Here is a 23824-nt window from a genome sequence, read left to right as displayed (position 1 = left end):
AAAGTTCGTGCCACTTTTCTTTCTTCTTTTCTCTCTGGTATTAAAGGGGAGGATGGATTTTTAATCTGAAATCATATTATGTTCATGTACTGTCATTTAAGATCTTTATTGTACAAATAGTTGTAGGGCTTTCAAAATGTCAATAACTATAATGTAAAGCCTTGATTTGCTAAGAGCTTTTTAGATTTCTTTCAACCTCGGACTTTTTTTTTGTAGCACTTCTGTTTACTCCCCCTTCTGTTCCCCTTTCTCTGGACCTTTAAGGCAGATATCCTGCTTGGCAACATCATGCTTGATTCTATTTCAATAAATCCTACTAGTGATTTTTTTATTTTTGCTGTTTCGCTGATTATTTTATTTATTTAAAATATATTTATGCCTCCTTTCCACCCCGCTCAGGGTCCCCAAGAAGGCAAACATTAAAACATTAAACAGCTTCAAGCATTAAAACATTTCAGACAATAAAAAGGAGCTGTGGCTCAGTGGTAGAACATCTGCTTTGCATGCAGAAGGTCTCAGGTTCGATCCCCGGCATCTCCAGGTAATAGGATCAGGTAGTAGGTAATGTGAAAGACCTCTGCCTAGAGACCATGAAGAACTGCTGCCAATCTGAGTAAACAATACTGACTTGGAGGGACCAAAGGTCTGAGTCAGTACGCAGCAGCGTCGTGCGTTCTAAAAGCATTCAAAATACAAATACATATGAAATATGTAAATATGTAAACAATTAAATAAACTCATAAAAACACATGAATAGGGAGCAGAACTAATAATACTCAGTGAGGGAACACCAGATAAAACAAAAGTCTTCACCTGCTCGGGGAAGAAAATGATAGAGAGACAGGCAAATCTCCCTGAGATTTGGTGCCACAACCAAGTAGGCCCTTCCTCAGGTTGCTACCCTTCTAGTCTCAGATATCATAGACATCCAAAAGAGGGCCTGTGAAAATAACTGGAGTGGTGGGAGTCCTACAGGAGTAAAAGGTAAAGGTTCCCTTGCTCAAAAGCCAGTCGAATCCGACTCTAGGGTTGCGGTGCTCATCTCCGTTTCAAAGCCGAAGAGCCAGCGCTGTCCGAAGACGTTTCCGTAGTCATGTGGCTGGCATGACTAAACACCAAGGCGCACGGAACACTGTTACCTTCCCACTGAAGTGGTACCTATTTATCTACTTGCAATTTCTTGCTTTTGAACTGCTAGGTTGGCAGGAGCTGGAACTAGAGATGGGAGCTCACTCCGTCATGCGGCACACTCGGGTCTCAAACTGCTGAACTACCGACCTTCCACAGCCAGCAGTTCAGCATCTTAACCACTTGAGCCACTGCAGCTCCTTCCTACAGGAGTAGGCAGTCCTTGTTCCCTCCTTATTAATAAAATATGGCAGCAGATAAATGGTTTGTACAGTTTTCTCAGGGCTGTGACAACATTCCCCTGCCATAGTGATTCTATGTTAGTGTGTGTAGTGTAATTATTTATCCAGTCCTTTTATTATGTTACCTTCCCACCGAAGCAGTACCTATTTATCTACTTGCAATTTCTTGCTTTTGTACTGCTAGGTTGGCAGGAGCTGGAACTAGAGACAGGAGCTCACTCCATCATGCGGTGCTGGGGTCTCGAACTGCCGAACTACAGACCTGAGCAAGGGAAACTTTTACCTTTTACCTTTATTATGTAGAAGATCTCAGTAATCTCAACATCATATATGGGTAACTGAGACTGATTGCATTACACAGTACTCATATGTCCTAAAATGTAATTGTAGGACAAACAGTGTCAGATATGAATTAGTTCTGATTCAAAGTAATGGGGTGAAAGCCACACAAAACAAATCAATGGTCATTCTCATGAGCAATGGGCAGATCTGAGAGGAAGTATGGGAAAGATTCCAGAGTCATATTCCAAGCACTAATTCACACTCCCCTTCACTACTGTTCTTGTCACCCCTAATTTGGGCAAGCTTTATCCATATGCCAAACTTCTTCCTATCCTCTGTCTATTCAGAATTGTTTAAAATCAGCTGTGCAGTGACGGAAAGAGGGCAAGCAGGGAAAGAAGAAAGGCTTACCACATTCCTTCCTCTTACTAGTAAAGTTCCCAGAGCAATTCATCTGAAACACTGGCTTGCTGGTATGGTCCAGTTTCAATAGAAATGAATAAATTAGTGCCACTGAGGATTAGAGCTAGAGAGCTCTATGAGTAAAGAACATTGAGCAATTCCAGGGGAGAGAAAGAGAGAAAATCAATAACTTTCCCCAGGTCCAGGATTCCAGGGTAGGGGGAAGAGATAACCACCTCCAAAGGAATCACAAGAAGACCATAGCTCCATCACAAAGTGTCTACGTTTCCTTTTTCAAGGACCTACACTCTACGCAGCCAGCTAAAATAATTAGGCATTAGATGACGGACGATGGATTCTTTCAATCTGAGATGTCAACGTTTCACCTCTTGAAGAACTTGGTTATGAACAGGTCAAGCAAGATGTGGCTGCCTTGAGAGTGTAAACACACTATCAAGCCTTGTAAGTAGACTTTAGTCCCAGGTATATTAATTTATCTGAAATTTGTAATTTAATGTGTTTGTGTGAAAGTATGAGTGTGTGGCTGCAAAATGGAAGCTATAGTGCTAACGGACTTAATTATTCCCATTATGCTTGGTGCTGAGACCTCTGAAACTCCTAAACTCCTACACAATAGGCAGGCATTGATCTGGCATAAGATGGTAGCATTCTAATGAAAGTTAAGTTCTGTAAGTACCATTGAGATCCTTGTCAATTTCTCTGTTTGAAATATGAACATTAGAGAGTAAGAGAGAAGACTGACATTGAGCTAGGGCTGAATCACGGAACCTGCTCTTAATACTAACCTACCACCTGTTGAAGAACTAGTTCATACTAGAGTCCTCCTGAGCGTATGCAGAGAGCTTTCCTTACTCACAGAATCACTACAATGACTGTAAGCACAATCTTGTGCATGGCTTCGACATTTTTATCTGGATTCCTTCCTTTGTCAACTCCTGCAGGGCAAGTGATGGCTAAGATCACAGCCTCACCAGCTGACACTAGTGATACCTATGACACTCCAGAATACTGGAAGCCAATACCATCAGCCAATATCTGTCTACCTAATTTCACCTTTCCATTTGCCTTTGGCCAAAGGGCTACTGACTATGCCCTGAATGGTATTCTGATTGTTGTTCTCATCATTGTCATGATATCATTGGGTTGCACCATGGAGATATCCAAGATCAAGGCTAATTTCTGGAAACCCAAAGGGGTAGTTATCGCTGTGGTATGCCAGTATGGAATAATGCCCTTGACAGCATTTGCCCTGGGTAAGTTGTTCCAGTTGGACACTATTGAGGCACTGGCTGTACTCATCTGTGGCTGCTGCCCGGGTGGAAGTCTCTCCAACGTCTTCAGTCTGGCATCAAAAGGAGACATGAACCTCAGGTAAGCAGTGCATGTGTTAATGATACTAAATATACGAAAGTGATACTAGACAGTGAGTGGCACAGCTGCTTTAACTGGTTTCTTGGCTGACTAAAAGGATATCTTCCAGTGCATGGTTAAGGATGAAGTAAGGATTGTAATCCAAACTGTTCACTAGTAGTATGGAACATGGAGATGATAGTAGGATAAGGCAACTGTAGACATTACCTTCCAAGATTTATTCAGACAGAGTATGAACTGGGACATGTGGTGCTTGACAGGAACTAGCATGCAAGCCAATATGTTATTCTATACTCTCCTTCTCCTGGTCAGGTTATTGGTACTTAGAGGTAGTCACTGGTACTGAGAGGTCAATAATCATGTAAGGTAAATCAAAAGAACTGAAGACATTCAGGAACAGAAGGCCATTTGTCCTAGTACTTAGTCCTTCACATCCCATCATGAGTACCTATGTCGTTAGTTGTGTGCTCTTTTCTCAGGATGAATCACAACATTTCATCGTCTTCACAAGCCACTCTGGGAAGTAGGAAGATGTTATTCCTATTTTACAGTTGAACTTGGCAGCAAACTTTCTAATGTGCCCCAAAAGTCAAGGATAGTCTGAACTTGAAGTCAAGTATTCCATGTCTAGCTTCTAGATTTGTAGGGGTCCTGGGCAAGAGTTCATCAATGGGCTCCATCATTCATCAAGAGGAGGGAGGCACATAGGGAAGATGGGGAGAGGAATATGAGTAACACTTGTTTTCTGGAGCACCTACATCTCTAGTAATTATGGCATAAAACGTTACCTGTAAGTTGTAACAAAAACTATTAGAATACACTGCTTGATGCAGTTTAATCCTTACTAAATCCAATGAGCCTTGCCTTCTGCTGAAATGTTTTGTTGTCTTCCCACCTCTGAAACTAAAAATGAGTAAATAAGAAGTAAGTCCCTGAACTAAATTCTCTGCTCGAGAAATGGTGTGTGGGGGGGAGCAAGCCTATTTAATGTTGGGGGGGCGGGATGCCATGTGGTGTTTTTGTTTAACAGTTTTATCCAGGGAACCCTGTTTGCTTCAGAATCTTGGCAGCTGCCCTTCCTTGCCAGCCTCTGGAGCCAGCCATGTCTCTAAATTCAAACCGGCCCTCAATAGTTCCTTGTACGAAAACACTGTGAGTTGTACAGGGGGGGGGGACAGCAAGATAGTGTTTTTCTTACAGCAGTTTCTGAATTTTTGGCAATATTAGCTAGAACTGAGGCAGTTACCATATAACTCAGAATATCACCTCTAACAGCAAGCCACTCTATCTTGCACTGGCCTTATCACAGCCTGATGTATACAACCTTACATGGAAGATTTGCTATCCCATTAAACTGCAATGTGCATTTTATCTGTCCAGAATGCTATTTTGTACTGTGTTGATTATTTTTGTGCACATCATGCATTTGGTAATGCCACCATGCAGTGCATATGCAAGATTTGTTTGGGAGATTTTCTGGCTTTTTAAAGAGAAAAGGCCATACAGTTGCTAGCTGTCACATCACATGCATGTGCAGCAGCATCCAGAATTTTGGGGGCTGCATGTGCATAGCCGTAGGCTGTGTCACAGCTTCTCTCTAAATTATGTTCAATCCTAAATACTATAAGCTGGATAGAATACAAGAAACAGGACATGACACTCAGCTGTCACTGCGGTAAGATTAAATGTTTTTATGAACAAATTCAAAATCTGATAACCGATATAATAATTTCAGTGATTCCAGTAATGCACATCCCAAGTATTAAAGAATGAATTAGCTGTTACACCAGTGATCCCCTGCAAAGTACACATGAATGCTGTGGTACCCCTCCTCCACAAAGCAAATAGCCAACCTTGGTTCTCCTCCTCCTCATAGGAGCAGTAAGGTATTTCAGAAGACTTTGGATCTGCGGGGAGTGCCAATTGAGAAGAAGCTCTCCCATCACAGAAGAATGTTTGGCTTGGAAACTCCCATTTTTATGATTGCCACTCCCCATTGCAGCCTTTTCATAGTCATTTTGGGGTGGCAACAAAATTAGTGACTCCGTTTCCCACACAAAACCATTATTCTCATACCAATAGTTTAAGTTCTTGCAGTGGCCACTATCACAGTCCATTCATAGGAACCAGCCTTGCCATCACTTTGAATAAATGAATTCTTGGGTCTGTAAACACCTTTGCCTTGATTGATCCACGGTGTTTAATTCTAATCCCAGCAGATTCCAGTATATTAAAGGGTCAACGATGAGTGAAGTGAGATGAAGTTTAGGCATTCTAAAGACTATCCTACAATTAATTCCTTCATTCTATTGTTGCTCTTTCTGCCTCAGTATTGTGATGACAGCGTGCTCAACACTCTTGGCCCTTGGCCTGATGCCTCTTCTGCTGTATCTCTACACTAAAGGCTTGTACCAAGGTCATCTGGAGACCAAAGTGCCTTACAAAGGGATTGTTATTTCCCTGGTCATGACACTTATCCCCTGTGCTCTGGGCGTCTTCTTAAATGAAAAGAAGCCTCAGTGTGCTCGCATCCTTGTTAAGGTAAGTGGGAGTAGGGAGCAAATTTAAAGCAATATACAAAAATAGGAGCCTCTTGATTTTGAATGTCCTGTTTTATGGCATTTAAACTGTCCTAAATTATGCTTTTATTCTGAACTGACTGAACAGAGTTTTAAAGTATCTATTATCAAAGACATGAGTGCATACCATGGCATGTATCCAATCTTTGGGTGGAGAAAGTTCTACAGTCTTCAACTTAAGTGGCAATTCTGTCCTCAACTGTAAGATGAAGGAGTTTTGTTAGACTGGAGGAAGGCTTCAACCTTTGGTCAGTGCCGTACATGCCCATATTTCCACATAATGAGTAACAACTGGTCCAGCATTTGGTCAGTGGAAAGCACTGGCAGATGCAGTTCTTCTTTGTATTTCCCTCATACAAGCAGTCCTTCCTGGCCCCAGGAAATTTGATTCCTATCAGCAAAGCTGCATTTGCAAAAGACAGAAGAGGTAACTATTTTGCCCCTTCCTCCTTCTTAGACCAGTCCCCCAACCTGCGTGGCTGTTCATCCACATCAGTCCCAAGCCAAGACCCCCAAGAATCACCTTTCTTGGGTCTGAATCAGTGCTCCCTCCAAGCTGAGTTAGTGTGAGCTAGCTCACAGTTTTTTAGACTCCAGCTCAGATTTTTGTTTTAGCTCAGGAAGGATGGCTCCAGAGCAAACTGATTTATGCAGTAGCCAAATCACTTGCTCACAACTTTAATGCCAGTAGCTCACAAAGTAGAATTTTTGTTCACAAGACCCCACAGCTGAGAGGGCCCATTGGTCTGAACTGAATGCTGGGGAGAAGGGAATGCAGCAACAATCCACATGCCTTGAACCAATGGATATTTGGATCCAACCCAATCCATGCGACTAGCTGAGAATTATCCTGCTTTGAAACTCTCTCAGGCTTTCATGTAAAAGTTCAAAGAAACTCTGACTGGGGGAAAAAGATACTCAAACGTTAACTTTTGGAGCCCACCCTGATTTAAATAGCTTGGATCCTATGGTAAATCTCTGCTTGGAATTTCTATTTGTTAGTTGTGACTTCCACACCTTCCTCTGCCGTATACAATACCCTTAAATGCTGCTCCTGGGGGACTGGGGATCCCCCAAAACAGCATGGGGGAGCATCAAAGATTTACACTAGGAAGAATCAGCAAAAATCAACCTCCAATGTTAATTTTTCACGGAATCCAATCCAAGATCTCCTGATAAAGCATTTTTAGCATAGGTGTGTGTGTTTGTGTTAAGATTACATCAGGTAAGATAACCCATGAGGATGTGATAGTTAATGATAAAGTAAGTGAAGTAGACAAAAGAATAGTTTCAGAGGATAGCTCTGTTGGTGTGCAAAGAACAGCTAGATTCAAGTCTGAACTGGCAGAGACTGATCAAGAGAGAGATCTTGGAGTTGTAGTAGATAACTCACTGAAAATATCGAGACAGTTTGTGACTGCAATAAAGAAGGCCAATGCTATGCTGGGGATTATTAGGAAGGGTATTAAAAACAGATCAGCCAATATCATAATGCCCCTATATAAATCAATGGTGCGACCTCATTTGGAATACTGTGTGCAGTTCTGGTCACCACACCTTAAAAAGGATATTATAGCTTTGGAAAAAGTGCAGAAAAGGGCAACTCGAATGATAAAAGGGTTGGAACACTTTCCCTTATCGGCCATGAGGGCTGTATTATGATTATTACTGCCATCGTCAAGAACTTATGGGCACTCCATGAAATTGCTGTGCGGTCGGGTTAGAACGGATAAAAGGAAGTACTTCTTCACCCAAATAGTGTTTAACACTTGGAATTCACTACCACAGGAAGTGGTGGCGGCTACAAGCATGGATGGCTTCAAAAGGGAATTAGATAAGCATATGGAGCAGAGGTCCATCAGTGGCTATTAGCCACAAGGTATAGATAGGGGACTCTGGGGCAAGTGATGCTCTGTCTTCTTGGTGCTTGGGGGGGGTCAACAGTGGGAGAGCTTCTAGTGTCCTGGCCCCACTGGTGGACCTCCTGATGGCACCTGGTATTTCTGGCCACTGTGTGACACAGAGTGTTGGGCTGGATGGGCCTTTGGCCTGATCCAACATTGGCGTCTCTTATGTTCTTATGTTCTTAAGTCCAGTAGCACCTTAGAGACCAACAAGAGTTTCCATGATGTCTGATGAAGGGAGCTTTGAAAGCTCTCAAAAGCTCACAGTCCAAAAGTCTTGTTGGTCTCTAAGGTGCTACTGGACTTGAATCTAGCTAGACAAAAGAAGACACTCTATGATATTATGGGAGAAGTCTAGGAATTACAATATCTGACGGGAGTCTATCGGATAAACAAGTCATTTCCAAATTTATTTTATAAAAGAAGCCCAATATAAAATGATGTATTGATGGTATCTCACCCCAGACATGGGTTGAATAAAATGTACCCCCATGGGCAGATCTACATGCTGGAAGTGCACAGCAAAGCATGCCAATGTTTTTCATCTCCGGTGGAACTGCAGTCAAATCCATACTTGTTGGTCTTCAGTTACAGGGTTTATTAGTAACACAGTAATGTGAGACTTGATCCATAATTATCCTTTTCAATTTTTGGTTTGTGCATGCCAGAGGAATTCTAGGTTATTAATAGCAGATCTCTTACGTGCCTTGTGGTGTCATAGTTAAGAGTGTCGGACTAGGACTGGGAAAATTTAGGTTCAAGCATAGTCCACTATGACACTCACCAGGTGACCTTAAGTCAGTGACTCTGTTGCTCTGGGGCTGCAATATATGGAATTGTATGAATTTCATAGCTGCTTCCAGATATCTTGATTAATGCTGAGTGTACCTCTCCTGTTTTTCCTCTTGTATTTTCAGGCAGGTATGATTGTTCTGCTTCTTTCATCTGTCCCAATAATTGCTCTGTCGGTGATCAATGTTGGAAGTGGAATATTGACCATCTTCTCTCCACGCCTGCTGGGAACATCTGCATTAATGCCGTTTATTGGCTTCTCCCTGGGCTACATTCTATCTGCATTCTTCAGCCTCAATGATCAGTATGTCCCTCTAACTAATCTCAGTTCATTTTGCCTGGGAGCTCTAAAGGCAGGGACTGACTCCAATAGCATCTATAGAGGCAGTATGTGCTGGGTATTTGCTCTGAGTTTGCTTATTTAGTCAGGATATTTTTAACCTGCTTTCTCCAAGATGGACCCCAGATGGGTAACAATGGTATCTTTTTAAAAAAGTGACTTGTATCTAAAAACAAATCACATGCCCGTTTTAAAGCAGAGACATCTATCTAAACTCATATCAAATTATAGTTACGTGTGTAAAGGGCTGTCACTGCTGACTTATGGCGACCCCATAATTTTCAAGGCAAGACACTCCAACAGAAGTGATTTGCCATTTGCCTGCCTGTGCGTAGCAACCTGGGATTTCCTTGTTGGTCTCTCATCCAAGTGCTAACCAGGACTAACTCTGCTTAGCTTCCAAGATCTGATGAGAGCAGGCTAGCCTGTGCTATCCAAGTCAGGGTTAATTAGTCATAGGCCCTCTTAAACGATTCTGCGAAATATTTTTTAAAACCAAAGGAGTATCAATCTGCCTGATTCGGGAATGCCTTTTCACAACATAGGAGCCACAGCTGAAAAGCCTGACACTGAGCATTGGCAGTCTTAATCAGTCTGCTCAAAGGAAACGAAACACAAAAATTGATCCAATTAACCAAGTTTCCAAAGAAGTTTATATTGGAAAAGATGGTCTTTCAAGTTTGTAGGTCTCAGGCCATGAAGGTCTTTAAAGATAAGAACCAGTATCTTGAATGGAACTCAAATGATCAGCCAACTCCATACTTCCAACAGTTCTGTGAAAAACAGGTTGGTTGCCATAATAGTTGAGTAGCCACATTTTGCACTAGTTGAAGTCCATGCAGTATGTTGCAATCGTCCATACTTGAGGTCACTGTAGCATGGGATCAGCATGGTGAGATTGGCAGAATATAAATCGAATTATAAATAAAAAATAAAATAAGATAGGAGGCTAGCTTCTGTGCTAAATAAAGCTAACAGAAAACACTTTTTTGCTAGTACACCCATCTCTTTTTAAAACAGAAGCAAGGGTCTGACAAAATGCACTGGCTGTTAACTGACTCAGACCCGGACAAACTGATGCCATCCAAGATGGGCAGAACCATACCCTTCACACCACTAACCTTACCAACTAGCTCCACCACCTGCTCACTACTGGTAATAAAGCATCAGAGAGCCCTGAATAATGGCTGCAGATATATGTAGAGAAGTCAGCAAAACACCAGAATCATCTTGGCACCCAACTGGTGATTGTCCTGATCGCTCCTTTCTGGCACAACCTGAAATGTTGCTCCCATTTCAGGGGGCATTTGGGGCTGCAGCAAGAGAGGGCAGGCAAGAAAGTCACACTCTGCAGATGGAAATCCTTCCATTTGTGGAAATGCTCCAGAGAATCCAAGTTACTATATATATTATCAAGCTGACAATCAAGTAAGACACAACTTTGGGTTCACTGTGCATGCCTTCCTTTGTTCTTCAGGTATTCATAATTTATCATATAGTACCATGATGCAGAGTAGGTTCCCTTCAGTCAGTCTGTGATATCTAAGCACAGTGGTTAATTGGTAAAAGGGATGCATTACCCCACCTTATAAAAATTTATTGAGGATGTAGGAATTCTGATATGCATTATCAGGTGCTGCCAGTACCATCATTCATGGTATCCCTCTGGCCTATCTGGCCTGGAAATTGGAGGCACAATTTGATAAAAAGCAATTGTACTAATTAGACAGGACCTAATGCTGGGAGACTGCTGCTCTTCCACACATATTGCTCCTATGAGTTCTGCGGGGTTCAATCTTGTCCCCCTTGCTTTTTAACACCTAGAGATTCTCTATGAAACTGGGAGAAGTCATCTGGAATGAGGTTTCAGAGGAAGCTCATGACTGCACTAGTTCTTCTTTTTCAATAGAATTGTGTTGTTGGAAGTCCCAGCAACCATGATGAATCAATGAGGATGAATAGAGAGAAACTCAGTCTATTCAAGACATGTTAATGGTGGGAGGTCTGGTTGTTCTGAGAGGTGGTGGTTCTCCTGTGCCTTGTATGACTGCATTCCACCTGAAAGATCAGGTGTAACGCTTGGAGGTGCTTCTGATTCTGCCATTGGTCCTAGAAACCCAGGCAGCAGCCATGAACAAACATGCTTATTGCCACCTTAGATTTGGATGCCAGACCTGGTCACCATGTTATAAGCCTTGGTATCCGTAATCCAGACTGGAACTGCTCTACAAGACCTTTGAAAACTGTTTGGAAATGTCAGTTCAAAATGCAGCATCCTATTTGTTAGCAGGAGTGAGCCACTAGCAATGTATAATGAAGGAAATGCAACAGCTCCTGAATCAGTTCATGGCACTATTCCAATTGTCATCCTTAACTGTCGAATCCCTGAGTGAAATCAAATACCAAGGGTATTTTAGCAAGTGTTCCTGTATAACCCTCCTCCCACAAATACCTTAAGAAACGTGGAGATCATGCTTTCCCATGTCCGCATCCCATCTTTTTTGGACATTAGATTAACAGGATTTTCTCAGCACAAGGGTCCTTCCATGGAATTTCCTCCTCAGGGAAGCTTGACAGGTCAGTTTTGTAAAGAAAAAAGGTAAACCCTGTTTCATTCCAGAAAGGATTTGGGATGTAGTAAGGATAGTTTTAATTACAGCTGTTTGCCAGTCTATTCTGCTGCTCGGGTTTTTAATGTTTTAAGATGGTGATTTTAATTATGTTTTACTGTGAATTGTGTTTAGCTGTCTTGGTATATTGTCTTGGTAACTCAATGTTAAAGTTTCCATGATTTCTAAGGCCTTATGAAACACTACATACAATATAAAGGTATTTTATTAGTATAACTCATCAAGTATCCAGATTTTAGCATCTGTATCCATCATTCATAAGTGTTTCAGTCAAGTTTCCTTCAGAATTATGAGGACTATCATCGTGCTTTTTTAGCAAATGCCTGAATTCTTACATTAATGATTCTATAGCAGGCAACAAAGTCTTTTGTAAGTGAGAAATTATGTACTATGTGGCATTCACGTGTTTACAGGGCTCTCTAATTCTATTTAGGAGCAGTCTGTCAAATGGTAAAACTAGCAAATTTCCTGTTGCTCTAAAGCGGCAACTGCATCCTTCCTCTGGTGCCACCCTAGGTTTCAAAGGCCTCCCTGCAGCAGTGAAGTGACTGAGGTTAGAGCACAGTTTCCCATTCTCTACCCAAGCAAAAGGCATTTCATTGCTGTAAAAAACCCCACAAAACCCCCTGCTTGAACAATTCTGAAAACCAGTCACAATTTGCCAAAGTGGTGCATGTAAGAATATACCCCTGTGTAATGCAAGACTGCATGTGACTGACTATTTCCTGGATAGGTGCAGGAGGACAATCTGCATGGAGACAGGCTGCCAAAACGTGCAGCTCTGTTCCACCATTCTCAAGCTGGCCTTTGCCCCTGAAGTCATTGGACCCCTCTTCTTCTTTCCTCTTCTGTATATCCTATTTCAGCTGGGAGAAGGGCTCCTCTTTGTTGTGATCTTCAGGAGTTACAGAAATACAAAGCAAAGGAAGGGCAAGTACAACCTTGAGAAAACATCTCTTGCTCCATTATCTTTTATTATGAATTGCCATAGTACTTTAAAAGTTCTTTATATATTTATTTATTTTATGTATGATTTAGATTTATATACTGCCCTTCTCTGCGTTCACCCATTACATGACAAGTTCTTTTGTTACTGAGATTCAATGCTGTGAGCTTCGTTTCAGAATACGGCTGCAGCTGGGACGGGCACAAAATTCACATTGGAGCTGCCACCTGTGCACAGCCTGGAACCTCCTCACAGCATGGGTACAAACCTGACCATCTGGTAATACTGGAAGACTAAGTGGATTAACTCATAGCTACCATGGCTGACTGAAAGGCTGGCAACCCTGATACAGGCACACGGAAAACGAAACTTTATAAAATTAATTTCTGGCTGTAGAGAGAATTTGGGGGAAATGTCAACAGTGTCTATAAAGGGGTGTGTTGCTAAGAAAAGGAATGTCCACACCTATCCTTCCCTGTTGCCAATTATCCTACTTGAGACAGTGTATTTATCAACAGACCACTATTTCCTGCTAGATCCAATATGAAAACCATTCAAACACAACTGCACATCCACACTGATGCGGAAATATTCCATGTTATAAGCAGCTCTGCCACATGCAAATATTTCCAGCAGTTACCATCTATATGGCAACTAACCCTTGTTTATCTTGGAATCAGCACCCCACATGGAGATTTTGCTCCAGTTTGGTATTCAACCTGGATTTTTTTTAAGCATAGACATGATATTGTTCCCTAATTACAAGAAATGTTAGCCACTTGCCTTAATTACTGCATAATTTGCTGGATATGGTTTTATATCCTGGCCCCACTGGTGAACCTCCTGATGGCACCTGGTATTTTTGGCCACTGTGCAACAGAGTGTTGGACTGGATGGGCCTTTGGCCTGATCCAACATTGGTGTCTCTTATGTTCTTATATTTTTATGGTTTTAAACTTGTAAATCGCCTAGAACCCCACTATTGTGGGGATTAGGCAATTAATAAATACACTGTAATAAATAAATAAATAAATGTCAAGATTCTTTCCAGACGTGGCATGACCCAATCTTTGGGGAAAGACTGCAGTGTGTTTGTACACCATGTGGACAGGAAGGTATGCATTTTTGCAGGTCCTGCCCATATCAACACCATTTGCCTTGCCATACCCCACCCCACCAAATTTTCCATGCTTTTAAAAAGTCATAAATCGCCGCATCACGAAAGCTTGAGCTGAGATTCTCAGCCTGCCTCCGCTTGTGGTGAGCACTTTCCTCTGGTTCAAGGAGTTTCTGCTGATGATTCCAGACAAGCAGCTTTCAGTGAACACCAACTACCACCAAAGAAAAGCACCACACAGCAAGAGGCCACCTCTTCTATAAAGAGGGCTGTAAATGGAAGCAAAGAATTCAAGCCATCCTGTATGGGGGTGGGGTTAGAGTTTGAAAATAGGATTGGGTATGCATGCTGTGTACCCTCTTTGCACCGTACTCACAGATTCAAGGTTCAGGCTGAGACTGTGGTCACACACACTAAGACTGATATTGTACGAGCTGTGCACCTCCCTTTGCCCCGTTTCCATTGGTCAATTTCCCACTTGAAGCCGCACAGCCGCGTTTTGTCCCGCAGCTTTGCCCAATTTTCCCCACGGTTTCATGATCCTCAAAAAAACAGGATCATGAAACCGTGAGGGAAATCGGGCAAAGCCGTATGTCAAAATGCGGCTGCGTGGCTTTGAGTGGGAAATTGACCAATGGAAACAGGGCAAAGGGAGGCGTGCCAACGGCACAGCTCCTTGTGCGAAATCAGCCTAAATAATCCACTTTCGATCCACTTTCAATGCACTTTCCAACTGGATTTTGCCAGTTCACACAGTAAAATCCAATTGGAAACTGCACTGAAAGTGAATTATTGTGTGTGACCGCAGTTAATCTCTCTCAAAGGTGTCATGAAACTGTAGTACTCTGGGAGACTTCTGAGCTGGAAGGAGTTCCTTTCACAGCCACAGAGCTCAGTAGCCTTAAATTATTACACAATGGAAATAAGGAAAATGTCCTAGTGTTTTATCTCCACCCTTGAGATTCCTCTTAGATCCCAAGTTGTCTTCAAGGAGACCCTCATATTAGTTAGGATCCATATAGCATTAATTTTCATGATGGGAGAACAGACCAGAGTTCCATTTGGCTCCTATTATCTTTTGTTTCAGATTCAGCCACTATGGACAACACTGAAGCAGAAATCAACCAGGTAGCAGAGATCATACTAAAGGAAGGGAATGCTAAAAAACCCTGAGCATTCTTAGGTTATCGATTTCTGAGTTTTGCCAACCACAAGCAGCTGTGCATAACATACATGCCACCTAGATGGCTGTGAAGAGGAGGACAATCGTGGGTTCGCTGTCAACATCACAGGACACAGCCTTTGTTCACTCTTTGCCTTCACCTTTCCAGTTTTCTGGTTTCAAGACTGTCACACAGCAATAACTGTTTAAGAACTCTAAAATCAAACGCAATTAAAAATATTTAATAAAATCCTGTTTTTCAGCATACCAGCCTTAACACTATTTTGTACAATTAGCAGCGGCTAAAGAATGCATTCTACCACTTTTGAAGCAGGATGCTTCTTTGGTACTAAAAACTTACATAAAAAACCAGCCAACCAGCAGTAGTGTTTTGTGACAACGAACAGCAGTACTGTTTCTAGGGTACAAACTGCCAATTTCAGAGGAGAGTATTTCAACAAAGGACAAAAGGAATTTGATTAACAGAGTGCATCTTTTGGTACTACTGGACTCCTATCCCTGATAAGATTTACTACAGACTGATGGATAGATTGCACATTCCAACTAATGCAATTTAAAACCTCAGGAGTGGAGCACTACAGCCAGCACAATTTCCCTTGGCAGAAATGAATCATTATTTCTATCCATTTGCAGTATCTCTACAACTGCCAAAGACAACTCAGGCTGTATATCACCACCACTGATGTGGGTAGAAATTCCACTCCACAGGGACAACAGCTTTAAAAACATCAGGGCTCCTTTGTGATGGGAGGAAAGGAAATATGGACTGAGGGGGGCTGAATATGACACACAAACCCCCAAGCATCTTCTTCTGCCATGACTTTTGTAGTAATCCTACTTTTAAATAGCAGATTATTTTTATTATCTTGGTAACTTGTGTATGAAACACAATCTGTTTCTGAAAGACAAACTAAATATTTGCATGAACAAGCAAACAAGATTGTGCCTATTTTTACCAAGGGCCTCTCTGCCTTTAACTGCTAAGTGGCTGAACAGCCAGTAGAAACTCTCAAACATTTCCCCATTGCTGTACCGCTGCGCTGGGAGCTGCCGCCCAGTGTACTGTTCTGGTACTGCATATAGTTCCGGTCACATCTCAAAAAGGATATAGCATTGGAAAAAGTGCAGAAAAGCACAACTAGAATGATAAAAGGGTTGGAACACTTTACCTATGAAGAAAAAGCTTGGGGCTCTTTAGCTTGGAGAAAGGACGGCGGAGGGGTGACATGATCAAGGTGTATAAGATTATGCATGGGATAGAGCAGGTATAGAGGTACTTTTCTCCCTTTCTCACAAGAAGTGGGCACTTCATGAAATTGCTGAGCGTTCAGGTTAGAACAGATAAAAGGAAGTACTTCACCCAGTGATTAACACATGGAATTCACTGCCAGAGGTGGTGGTGGCGGCTACAAGCATGGACAGCTTCAAAATGATAAGCACATGGAGCAGAGGTCCATCAGTGGCTATTAGCCACAAGGTATGGATAGGGACTCTGGGGCAGGTGATGCTCTGTATTTTTGGTGCTTGGGGGGTCAACAGTGGGAGGGCTTCTAGTGTCCTGGCCCCACTGCTGGACCTCCTGATGGAATTTTTTTTGGCCTGGTATTTTTGGCCAGTGTTGGACTGGACTTTATATAGGGGCATGATATTGGCCATTATAATTAACCATCCTGGTATGTCCTTGAGTCAATTTTTCTCCTTTTTTAAGAGTTGGGAAGAACTCATTTTCACACCATTTCTTTTAAAAAAAATGACACCCCCCAGCACAGCTTTGTGTGCAAATGTCACTGGACAGTTACTTAAGGTTTACATCTTATTCCTATCAACAGCCATTTGGTAAGGGATCAGGAACTGGCAGTGTGTGGGGCAAGCATTCCAGTCCCTCTGTACTCTAGTGTGAAAAATGGATCCAGTATACTGCACAATGCTTTCCCCATTGGCAATCAGAATGTCAAAGTATCAACCTCAGGAAAGGGGCAACTTCTGCACTAAAGGTTAAAAACACTTTAAAAGAATATTACTGCTCCAGACAGCTTCGCAGTACATAAGGCTTATCTGAAAATATTAAGGTTCCGAACTTCCCAAAGAACGGTCCTGTCATTGAATACTAGGTTGTACAGATTTGTAATAAAATTGTTATTTAATTTTTATAATGTTTTGAAAATTTTGGCTTTTCTGCCTCAAACAGGAACCACCCCGCAAAACCCAGGTTCAAATAGCTATGTGGCTGTGGAAGCTCACTGGGTGAATTTTAACCAGTCAGTTTCATCCTAACTCACCTCACAAAGCTGCTGTGTGAATAAAAATCCCTACTGCAGAAAAAGGTTAAGGTGCAAGTAATATATGGAGCTGCGGTGGCTCAAGTGGTTAAGACACTGAACTGCAGGCTGTGGAAGGTCAGTAGTTCAGCGGTTCGAGACCCGGGTGCCGCATGACAGAGTGAGCGCCCATCTCTAGTTTCAGCTGCCAACCTAGCAGTTCAAAAGCAACAAATTGCAAGTAGATAAATAGGTACCACTTCGGTGGGAAGGTAACAGCGCTGGCTCTTCGGCTTTGAAACAGAGATGAGCACCGCAACCCTAGAGTCAATTTCCACTGGCTTTCAAACAAGGGAACCTTTACCTTTACAAATAATATAGCTGAAGATTGGACATAAAGTTGGTGAATCACTGTGGAGAATGAAAGAAAGGGAGGAGTATAGAGGGTGTAGAGGGGAATAAAGGAGGTGGCGAGGATGACACAGGAGCAAATGAGGCGTCCCTACACAAATCCTTGAAGGCTCCCTACCATGCAAGTCAGCCTGGCCCACTGGCTGGCCCCACACAACAGGATCAATTTTCCTCAGTAAAGCTGTTTGGGGGTGGGGAGATCAAGAAACAGATAAAGGAGGTAGCTGTAGGTGGGAAGGACAGACAGTTGCCAATTCTACTTTAGAAAATTCCCAGAGATTTTGGGACTAGAGCGAGGGGGGGGGTAGGTCTTGAGGAAAGAAGGGACCTCAGGGGACTACAATGCCATACTCCACCCTTCAGGGGAACTAGCAGTGCCAACCCAGGTAAAACCTGGAGATCTCCCAGAATTACAACTGACCTCCAGGTGACAGGGTTCTCTCCTGCCCCCACCCCAAGAAAATGGCTACTTTGGGTGAAGTCTATGCTCTCCCTAGATTCCCTCCCCCCCCCAAATCTCCACAACTCCCCTATCTGGAGGTAGCTACCATAGCCTAGCTTCAATGAATCCTTCAAAGACCAGAACCACTCTGCAAGGGGCCCTGCCCCCTCCCACCTTTTACTAACAGAAATTTCACTTTGGTTGTTTAATAGCAACTGAGGGAATACCATACCCCACCTTCCAAATCACCCAGAACTAATGGCTCTGCTATATGACAAAGACCAGGTCCCCTGGAAAAAATGGCTATTTTAGGAGGTGGATCTTATAGCATACGCCGCAGAGGTTGTACCTCTACCGCTCCACCACCAGTAAATCCTTGTGAGTTCCTACTTGTTATTTTCAATACGACAGACTGTTGCCAAAGACCCACCTGGTGTCAAGGCAAGTTCTCCCATAAATGGGATGTTTTAGTCACCCCAGCATGAGTCTTGTGTCAAGGAGCAAAACTTTGCTTTGGTATACAACTTCCTCCACGACTGTTTCTGATCTGGTGTACTGTTGCCCTCGGCTACAGCTTAGAAAACATCAGCTACATTTTCAGTAGACTTTGCCCAGTAACAGCAACTAGCAAATCAAATCATGAAACAGGATGTGTGCGTGTATACTTATTTTAGATCTATAGTTTGGAAAAAGCGTCCAAAAAAGATATAGCAATTTCTTGTTACATTATACTCTTCAAACTCAAAAGGCCTTAACGGTACAAATGATTTTTTTAACGTAAGTGCTGTTGAGCAGTTACTTAACAAGCTGTACCTTACTCCTATCTGACAGCAGCTTTACCTTCATATGCTAGTATGACCATGATTCTGTATGTAGCCAGCTAGAACTTGAGTCTGGAAATGTGGCATCTTAATTCTTTGTCCCAACACTTAGAAAGATACCAGGCACAAACATACTGTCAACACAGCTTTAACAGTTAAAACAACCAACCTAGTTAAAAAAGCCTACAGAAAGAAAGACACACAAGGTTTTGAATAAATTTATTGTCAATAGCAACGAACATGACTAGATTTGGCCAAGGCAGCAAGCAATGCATGGAAACACCACAAATCTGAAATAAAGCTTTATTAACAGCCAGTATAGAGCTCTGTAACCAATTCCAAACATTGAACACCCTGAAATGCCAAATACAAGAATACACCTAGAACTAAATGTTCAGAAACCAGGTTTTTTTAAAATACAAAAGATTAATTCTTTATAAAGAGCTCTACCAATATACACAAAGCTATACACTTCTGACTTAACGAAGTGAGCAGGAAAAAGATTATCAAAAAGACAATACAATTAGTTCAACAACTTCTGTGGTCCGCATATACAAGGCTGTTAAGTCCCATTCCCTCCCTCATTCATTCTCTGTTCCAGAAGTCACATACTTACCATCACTACTAGCAAGTATGGTTTTTAAGTCCCCAAGGCAACTCAATTGCCACTATCAACAGACCTCGACCTTGAGCGAGATCTCTGACGGTCCACGGAAGCTGGAGACTTGGATCTACTTGAAGAAGCACGTTTCTGGCTCTTTTCCGGAACGGGAGATCTACTAACTGAACGTGACTTGCTACGGCTACGGCTTCTGGATCTGGTGTAAGATTTACGGCTTCGGGAGCGAGAACGGCTGCGAGACCGCGAAGAGCTCCTACTACGAGAGCGAGACCTGCTCCTTGACCTACTGATAAAAGTTAAAACAAAATACATAAAAATCGGGCTCTACACAGCATATACTTCCATCCTAATTACACCAAACGTAATAAACAAACTGGTTTCCATGCTAGCATTCTTACCTATGTCTTTTGCTGCCTTCGATTAGTTTAATTTTCCTTCCATTGATTTCTTTGCCAGACAGTTTTTCAATGGCATTCTTTAGATCACTGTAAGAGGCGAACTCAACCACCCTAATTAAAAGATACAAATCAGCTTGACAAAGAGATTTTAAAAATTCTACATATTAACATAATTTCAGAACATGTTAAGATATACTCTCAAGAGGCTTACCCTTCATTTAATTTAGGTCTATGTGCATCTGCAAAGGTTACCTCCCCAGCTTGCCTCATGAAGTCTTTGAGGTCCTAACACGAGATCAAATATATTACACAAAGGAATAGACAGCACTGAAGCATAATATTAAAAATTACTACTGTAAGAAAAGATGTTAAGAATTAAAATGTGGCAGATGCCACACTTGAAGATAATTCTATATTTGATAGAATACATCAGGGCACGAAATAAATGAAAACAGCAAATTGCTTTAAGCAAAATGCTCAAGTTTAACATTAAATTATTTTTCTATGCACTTTACTGAACGGAATGAAAGGCAGCTTATTTGTAAACAAAGCATTCCGAAGCAATGTTTTATGATTAAACATTACATTTACAAAAGCACCAATTATTTTGTGCCCCATATGCCATTAAAAATATAGTTTACTTTACCTTCATTAAAATTTCCCTAGGCTAGCCAAGCAGCAAACTGCATTAAGCGATCGAAGATACCGTCATGATATATGCCCGACTGGCTCTTCGCCAACCATTTGAAGAACACTACCCAGTCGATGGAAGCCTTTAATCGCACAGCCCTCCCTATTAGTAGACTACTTGCAGATCCAGACATTTTCTATGCTTGAGCAGTTACACCAAGGACAACTTTACTGCGATCAGGATTCCAACGACCACCTAATGCGTATCTTTCAACTCTCTTGATCAGGATCTCTTATTTCGAAGCGTTACACGAGGAACAGTTCTCAACTTAGGAATCAGATCTCGTTAACTCTCGGGGATCGCCGCAACCCGGCACTTTAAGGAAGTGCATCGATTACGTCTAGACCGGCAAACACAGATCTAGAGGTGGCCAACTGATACACTGGAGGAGCTGACTGGAAAAGTCAACCAGGCCCAACCAAGAGTGACCAAGACAGAACGATTAGGATAACCCACAGGCACTCCTCGTCATAAGGCCAACGACACAGATAGGCTGGCAAATAAAATGGATTTTTAAAGTGGTTAAAATAGATTTTGAAAACAAGGTAAAATTACATTAAAATATTATTATTAAAACTACTTTTGAAAACATATTTAAACATTTAACTATTAATAAATTTGATGTTTTATCTTAAGATAAAAAATAGTTTTATTTAAAATATTATATACATTACATACCAGTTAATCCCGAGTCTAAAGAGAGATAACAAACCTGCCAGCTGACTCTAGATGACAAATTTTCTACAATAAGTCGATTTTCTGTCCTTACAGGTGGAGCATTTCTGCACGGAATAAAAGTAGTATCATTACGCCCACTAAAGACTGAATTAAGCAAAAGCAACTTCCCCTGAAGAGGCCTCATTCAATGACGACGTCTCTGCTCAGCCAAAATGCAGCTTATTTCATGCCTGTGCACCACCTTCTTCACAGAACTACACTGAAATCCTCCTGGTCTCAGAATCCCCAGGAAAATATCTATTTGCTGCAATGTCCAAATGTGGCTGCCTGGAGTTAGTTTCCACCCCATGGGATTCTGAACCTAAATTAATCCATGGTTTAGCATGCCGATTTGGGGTTCAAGAAACAAACCCTGATCAGACACATGCTTTAAGCCTTACAAATTGGAACTTGAAAAAAGGAACCCGAAACGAGTTATAGTCTGATATAAGCAGATATCCAACACAGATTGCACAAGGACAAGCTATATTTGCATCTGTCAGACCCAGAAATGTTGCAACATCTGAATGCAGCCATACTACTGGATCTAACAGGCACATACCTTCTATCATTTCGTGGACGCCGACTACTAAAACGGTCAGAGTATCGCCCTCTGCCTCTTCCACCTCTAGAACGGGCCCTCGCATGTTCAATTGTAACTCTGGAGAGAAGGGAAATAAATAATTGTATTTAATTGTGTGAATAAGGATCAAAAACATATTTACAAAATTTAGAACACAGATTCAAGTTACTTGACCATTAATGCTTCTTGTTTACTTGTCCCTCACAATATGCTTGCATATTCTAAAACATTTTACTTTAGGGGGAAAAATAGTCTCAAGATTTACCGTTCACTACAAAGTTCTTTTCCATCCAACTCATACACTGCATCATCAGCATCTCTAGGATCTTCAAATTCCTGTGGAACAGAAAGAACATGCATTAGAATTTTATTGAACTGCAACTTAAAATACAGCTTTACATGAACAAACTAAAACGTTGACCTCACTGAGACTCCAGCAAAAGCTTTCTAAAAGAGTGAACTGCCAGCTTGATATCAGACACAGAGAAACAAAAAGTACCGCTAAAAAGAAGAGATGTGTCCACAAGCCAAGTTTCACTAGGTATTTCTCCTCAAAAAAAGATCCATTTAAGCACTCAAACACTGCTTGTGCATTCCACCTGGGGCTGAATATCCATCAGGCACCTCCACTTACCACAAATCCAAACCCTCTTTTCAGGTCAATGTCTCGGATCCGTCCATACCCCTTGAAGAATCTCTCCACATCCTTTTCTCTGGCTGCTGGATTCAACCTCCCAATGAACACACGGCAGCCACTCATGGTGTCACTCAAGATGGAGGGAGCTGCAGAAAAAAGCAAGCTGTTAAGAGAAAAAAGCCATAAACGGAGATCCTCTCAGTCGCTGCCGTACAAATGCAGAAAGATGGCTGCCGCAAAAATAGGTCAGCCGCGATTGGCATCGCCCACCAGCCTATGCCGCAGTCCCTGCTCCGCCTTTTTCTGCCGCAATCTGACATCAAGAAAGGCAGAGAGCCAGGCAGCCCCTCATACCTCCTGCGGTTCCAATTGGAACTGGGCACTAAGCACCGCCCCTCGCTAAGCCAATCAGAAAACGCCACACATCTGCTCCTCCTCCTTTGATGACAAAACATCGAGCTACACAGGCAACGAGCTGCGCATGCGTTCTGACTTTCTCGCGCTTGGAAAACTAAACCGACGCCATCACCAACACAAAATGGCGGCGGAGCCGCACCCATAGTAGCGGGTATAACGCCCACATCATGACCCTGAGCATAAAAAACCCACCTCATCTGCTCTTCCCAAGAAACTGAATCCTACTTATGCCCTTCCCACACACAGAATGTGCCCCAAAATGCTCCCCTAACACGGATTTTCACAACCTTCCCTTCGCCCATCCGAGCTCGCTCTCGCAGCAGACTCCAAATCTGCCTGGCAACCCGCTCAATCTTCACAAACCTGCACTACGTCTTGATAATTAAGACCAAGATCTCTGGCTGTGCAGAAGTTTGTCGACACTCGCCGATCCACCGCCCCTCAACCTTACCGTGCGACGACTGACTCTCGACTAACCAACCCAGTGTCTAACTGCGCCACAAAATGGAACCTGGACCCACGTGACACCGTTGACGCTCAACGATAGGCGGAAAGCACTGGTGCAATCTAGGCGAACCACGGGGGAGGGCGCTCGACGGCGCCTAAATTACGGGAGTGAGGGAAGGTAAACACGTGAGGTCGGACTTTGCGCGTGCGCAGTTAGAAAAATTGTTGTGGGCGTTTTCGACAAAGGGAAGGGGATGGAGGGGTTATGAAGAAACTCGCGTTTCGGTCGGGGCATCACTCTGTGTTAAATATTTTTTAAGACAGTACCCATCTCTGTGTTAAAAAGGCTTAATTCTGCAGTGTGAAACTATTACTCATGTCGCCCGTGCGCATGTGGCTTGTTCAGACATCGCTTACTGTTGCATTGTGGCTGACGTAGGCGG

The 23824-nt window shown here is 42.4% G+C and overlaps 2 protein-coding genes across 3 annotated transcripts; one reads left to right on the top strand and one right to left on the bottom strand.

Annotated features, from left to right (window-relative positions):
• The first annotated feature begins 3024 nt into the window (after positions 1 to 3024).
• SLC10A1 (solute carrier family 10 (sodium/bile acid cotransporter), member 1) lies at positions 3025 to 12934 on the top strand. Its single transcript, XM_015407972.1, has 5 exons — positions 3025 to 3446; positions 5777 to 5987; positions 8847 to 9025; positions 12425 to 12625; positions 12790 to 12934. The coding sequence occupies exons 1-5, from the start codon at positions 3025 to 3027 to the stop codon at positions 12932 to 12934; spliced, it is 1158 nt and encodes a 385-aa protein (XP_015263458.1).
• A 6224-nt stretch (positions 12935 to 19158) lies between these two features.
• On the bottom strand, positions 19159 to 23428 carry LOC107107728 (serine/arginine-rich splicing factor 5). 2 transcript variants are annotated; one of them, XM_015408045.1, is made up of 8 exons: positions 23298 to 23428; positions 22515 to 22680; positions 22146 to 22216; positions 21860 to 21958; positions 21293 to 21362; positions 20101 to 20174; positions 19890 to 20000; positions 19159 to 19777 (listed from the first exon to the last, which is right to left on the bottom strand). In XM_015408045.1, exons 2-8 carry the CDS (start codon positions 22638 to 22640, stop codon positions 19528 to 19530), a joined length of 801 nt encoding a protein of 266 aa, XP_015263531.1. In that variant the 5' UTR covers positions 22641 to 22680; positions 23298 to 23428; the 3' UTR covers positions 19159 to 19527. The 2 variants fall into 2 exon arrangements, with proteins under 2 accessions (XP_015263531.1, XP_015263530.1); XM_015408044.1 differs by having other exon boundaries at positions 22515 to 22663.
• Between the last annotated feature and the right edge of the window lie 396 nt (positions 23429 to 23824).

This window comes from Gekko japonicus, unplaced genomic scaffold, assembly GCF_001447785.1.
Source record: "Gekko japonicus isolate JY-2015 unplaced genomic scaffold, Gekko_japonicus_V1.1 scaffold1, whole genome shotgun sequence".
Taxonomy (NCBI): domain Eukaryota; kingdom Metazoa; phylum Chordata; class Lepidosauria; order Squamata; family Gekkonidae; genus Gekko; species Gekko japonicus.
The sequence above is the reverse complement of the archived record's forward strand: the minus strand, read 5'-3'. Positions and strand labels throughout refer to the sequence as shown.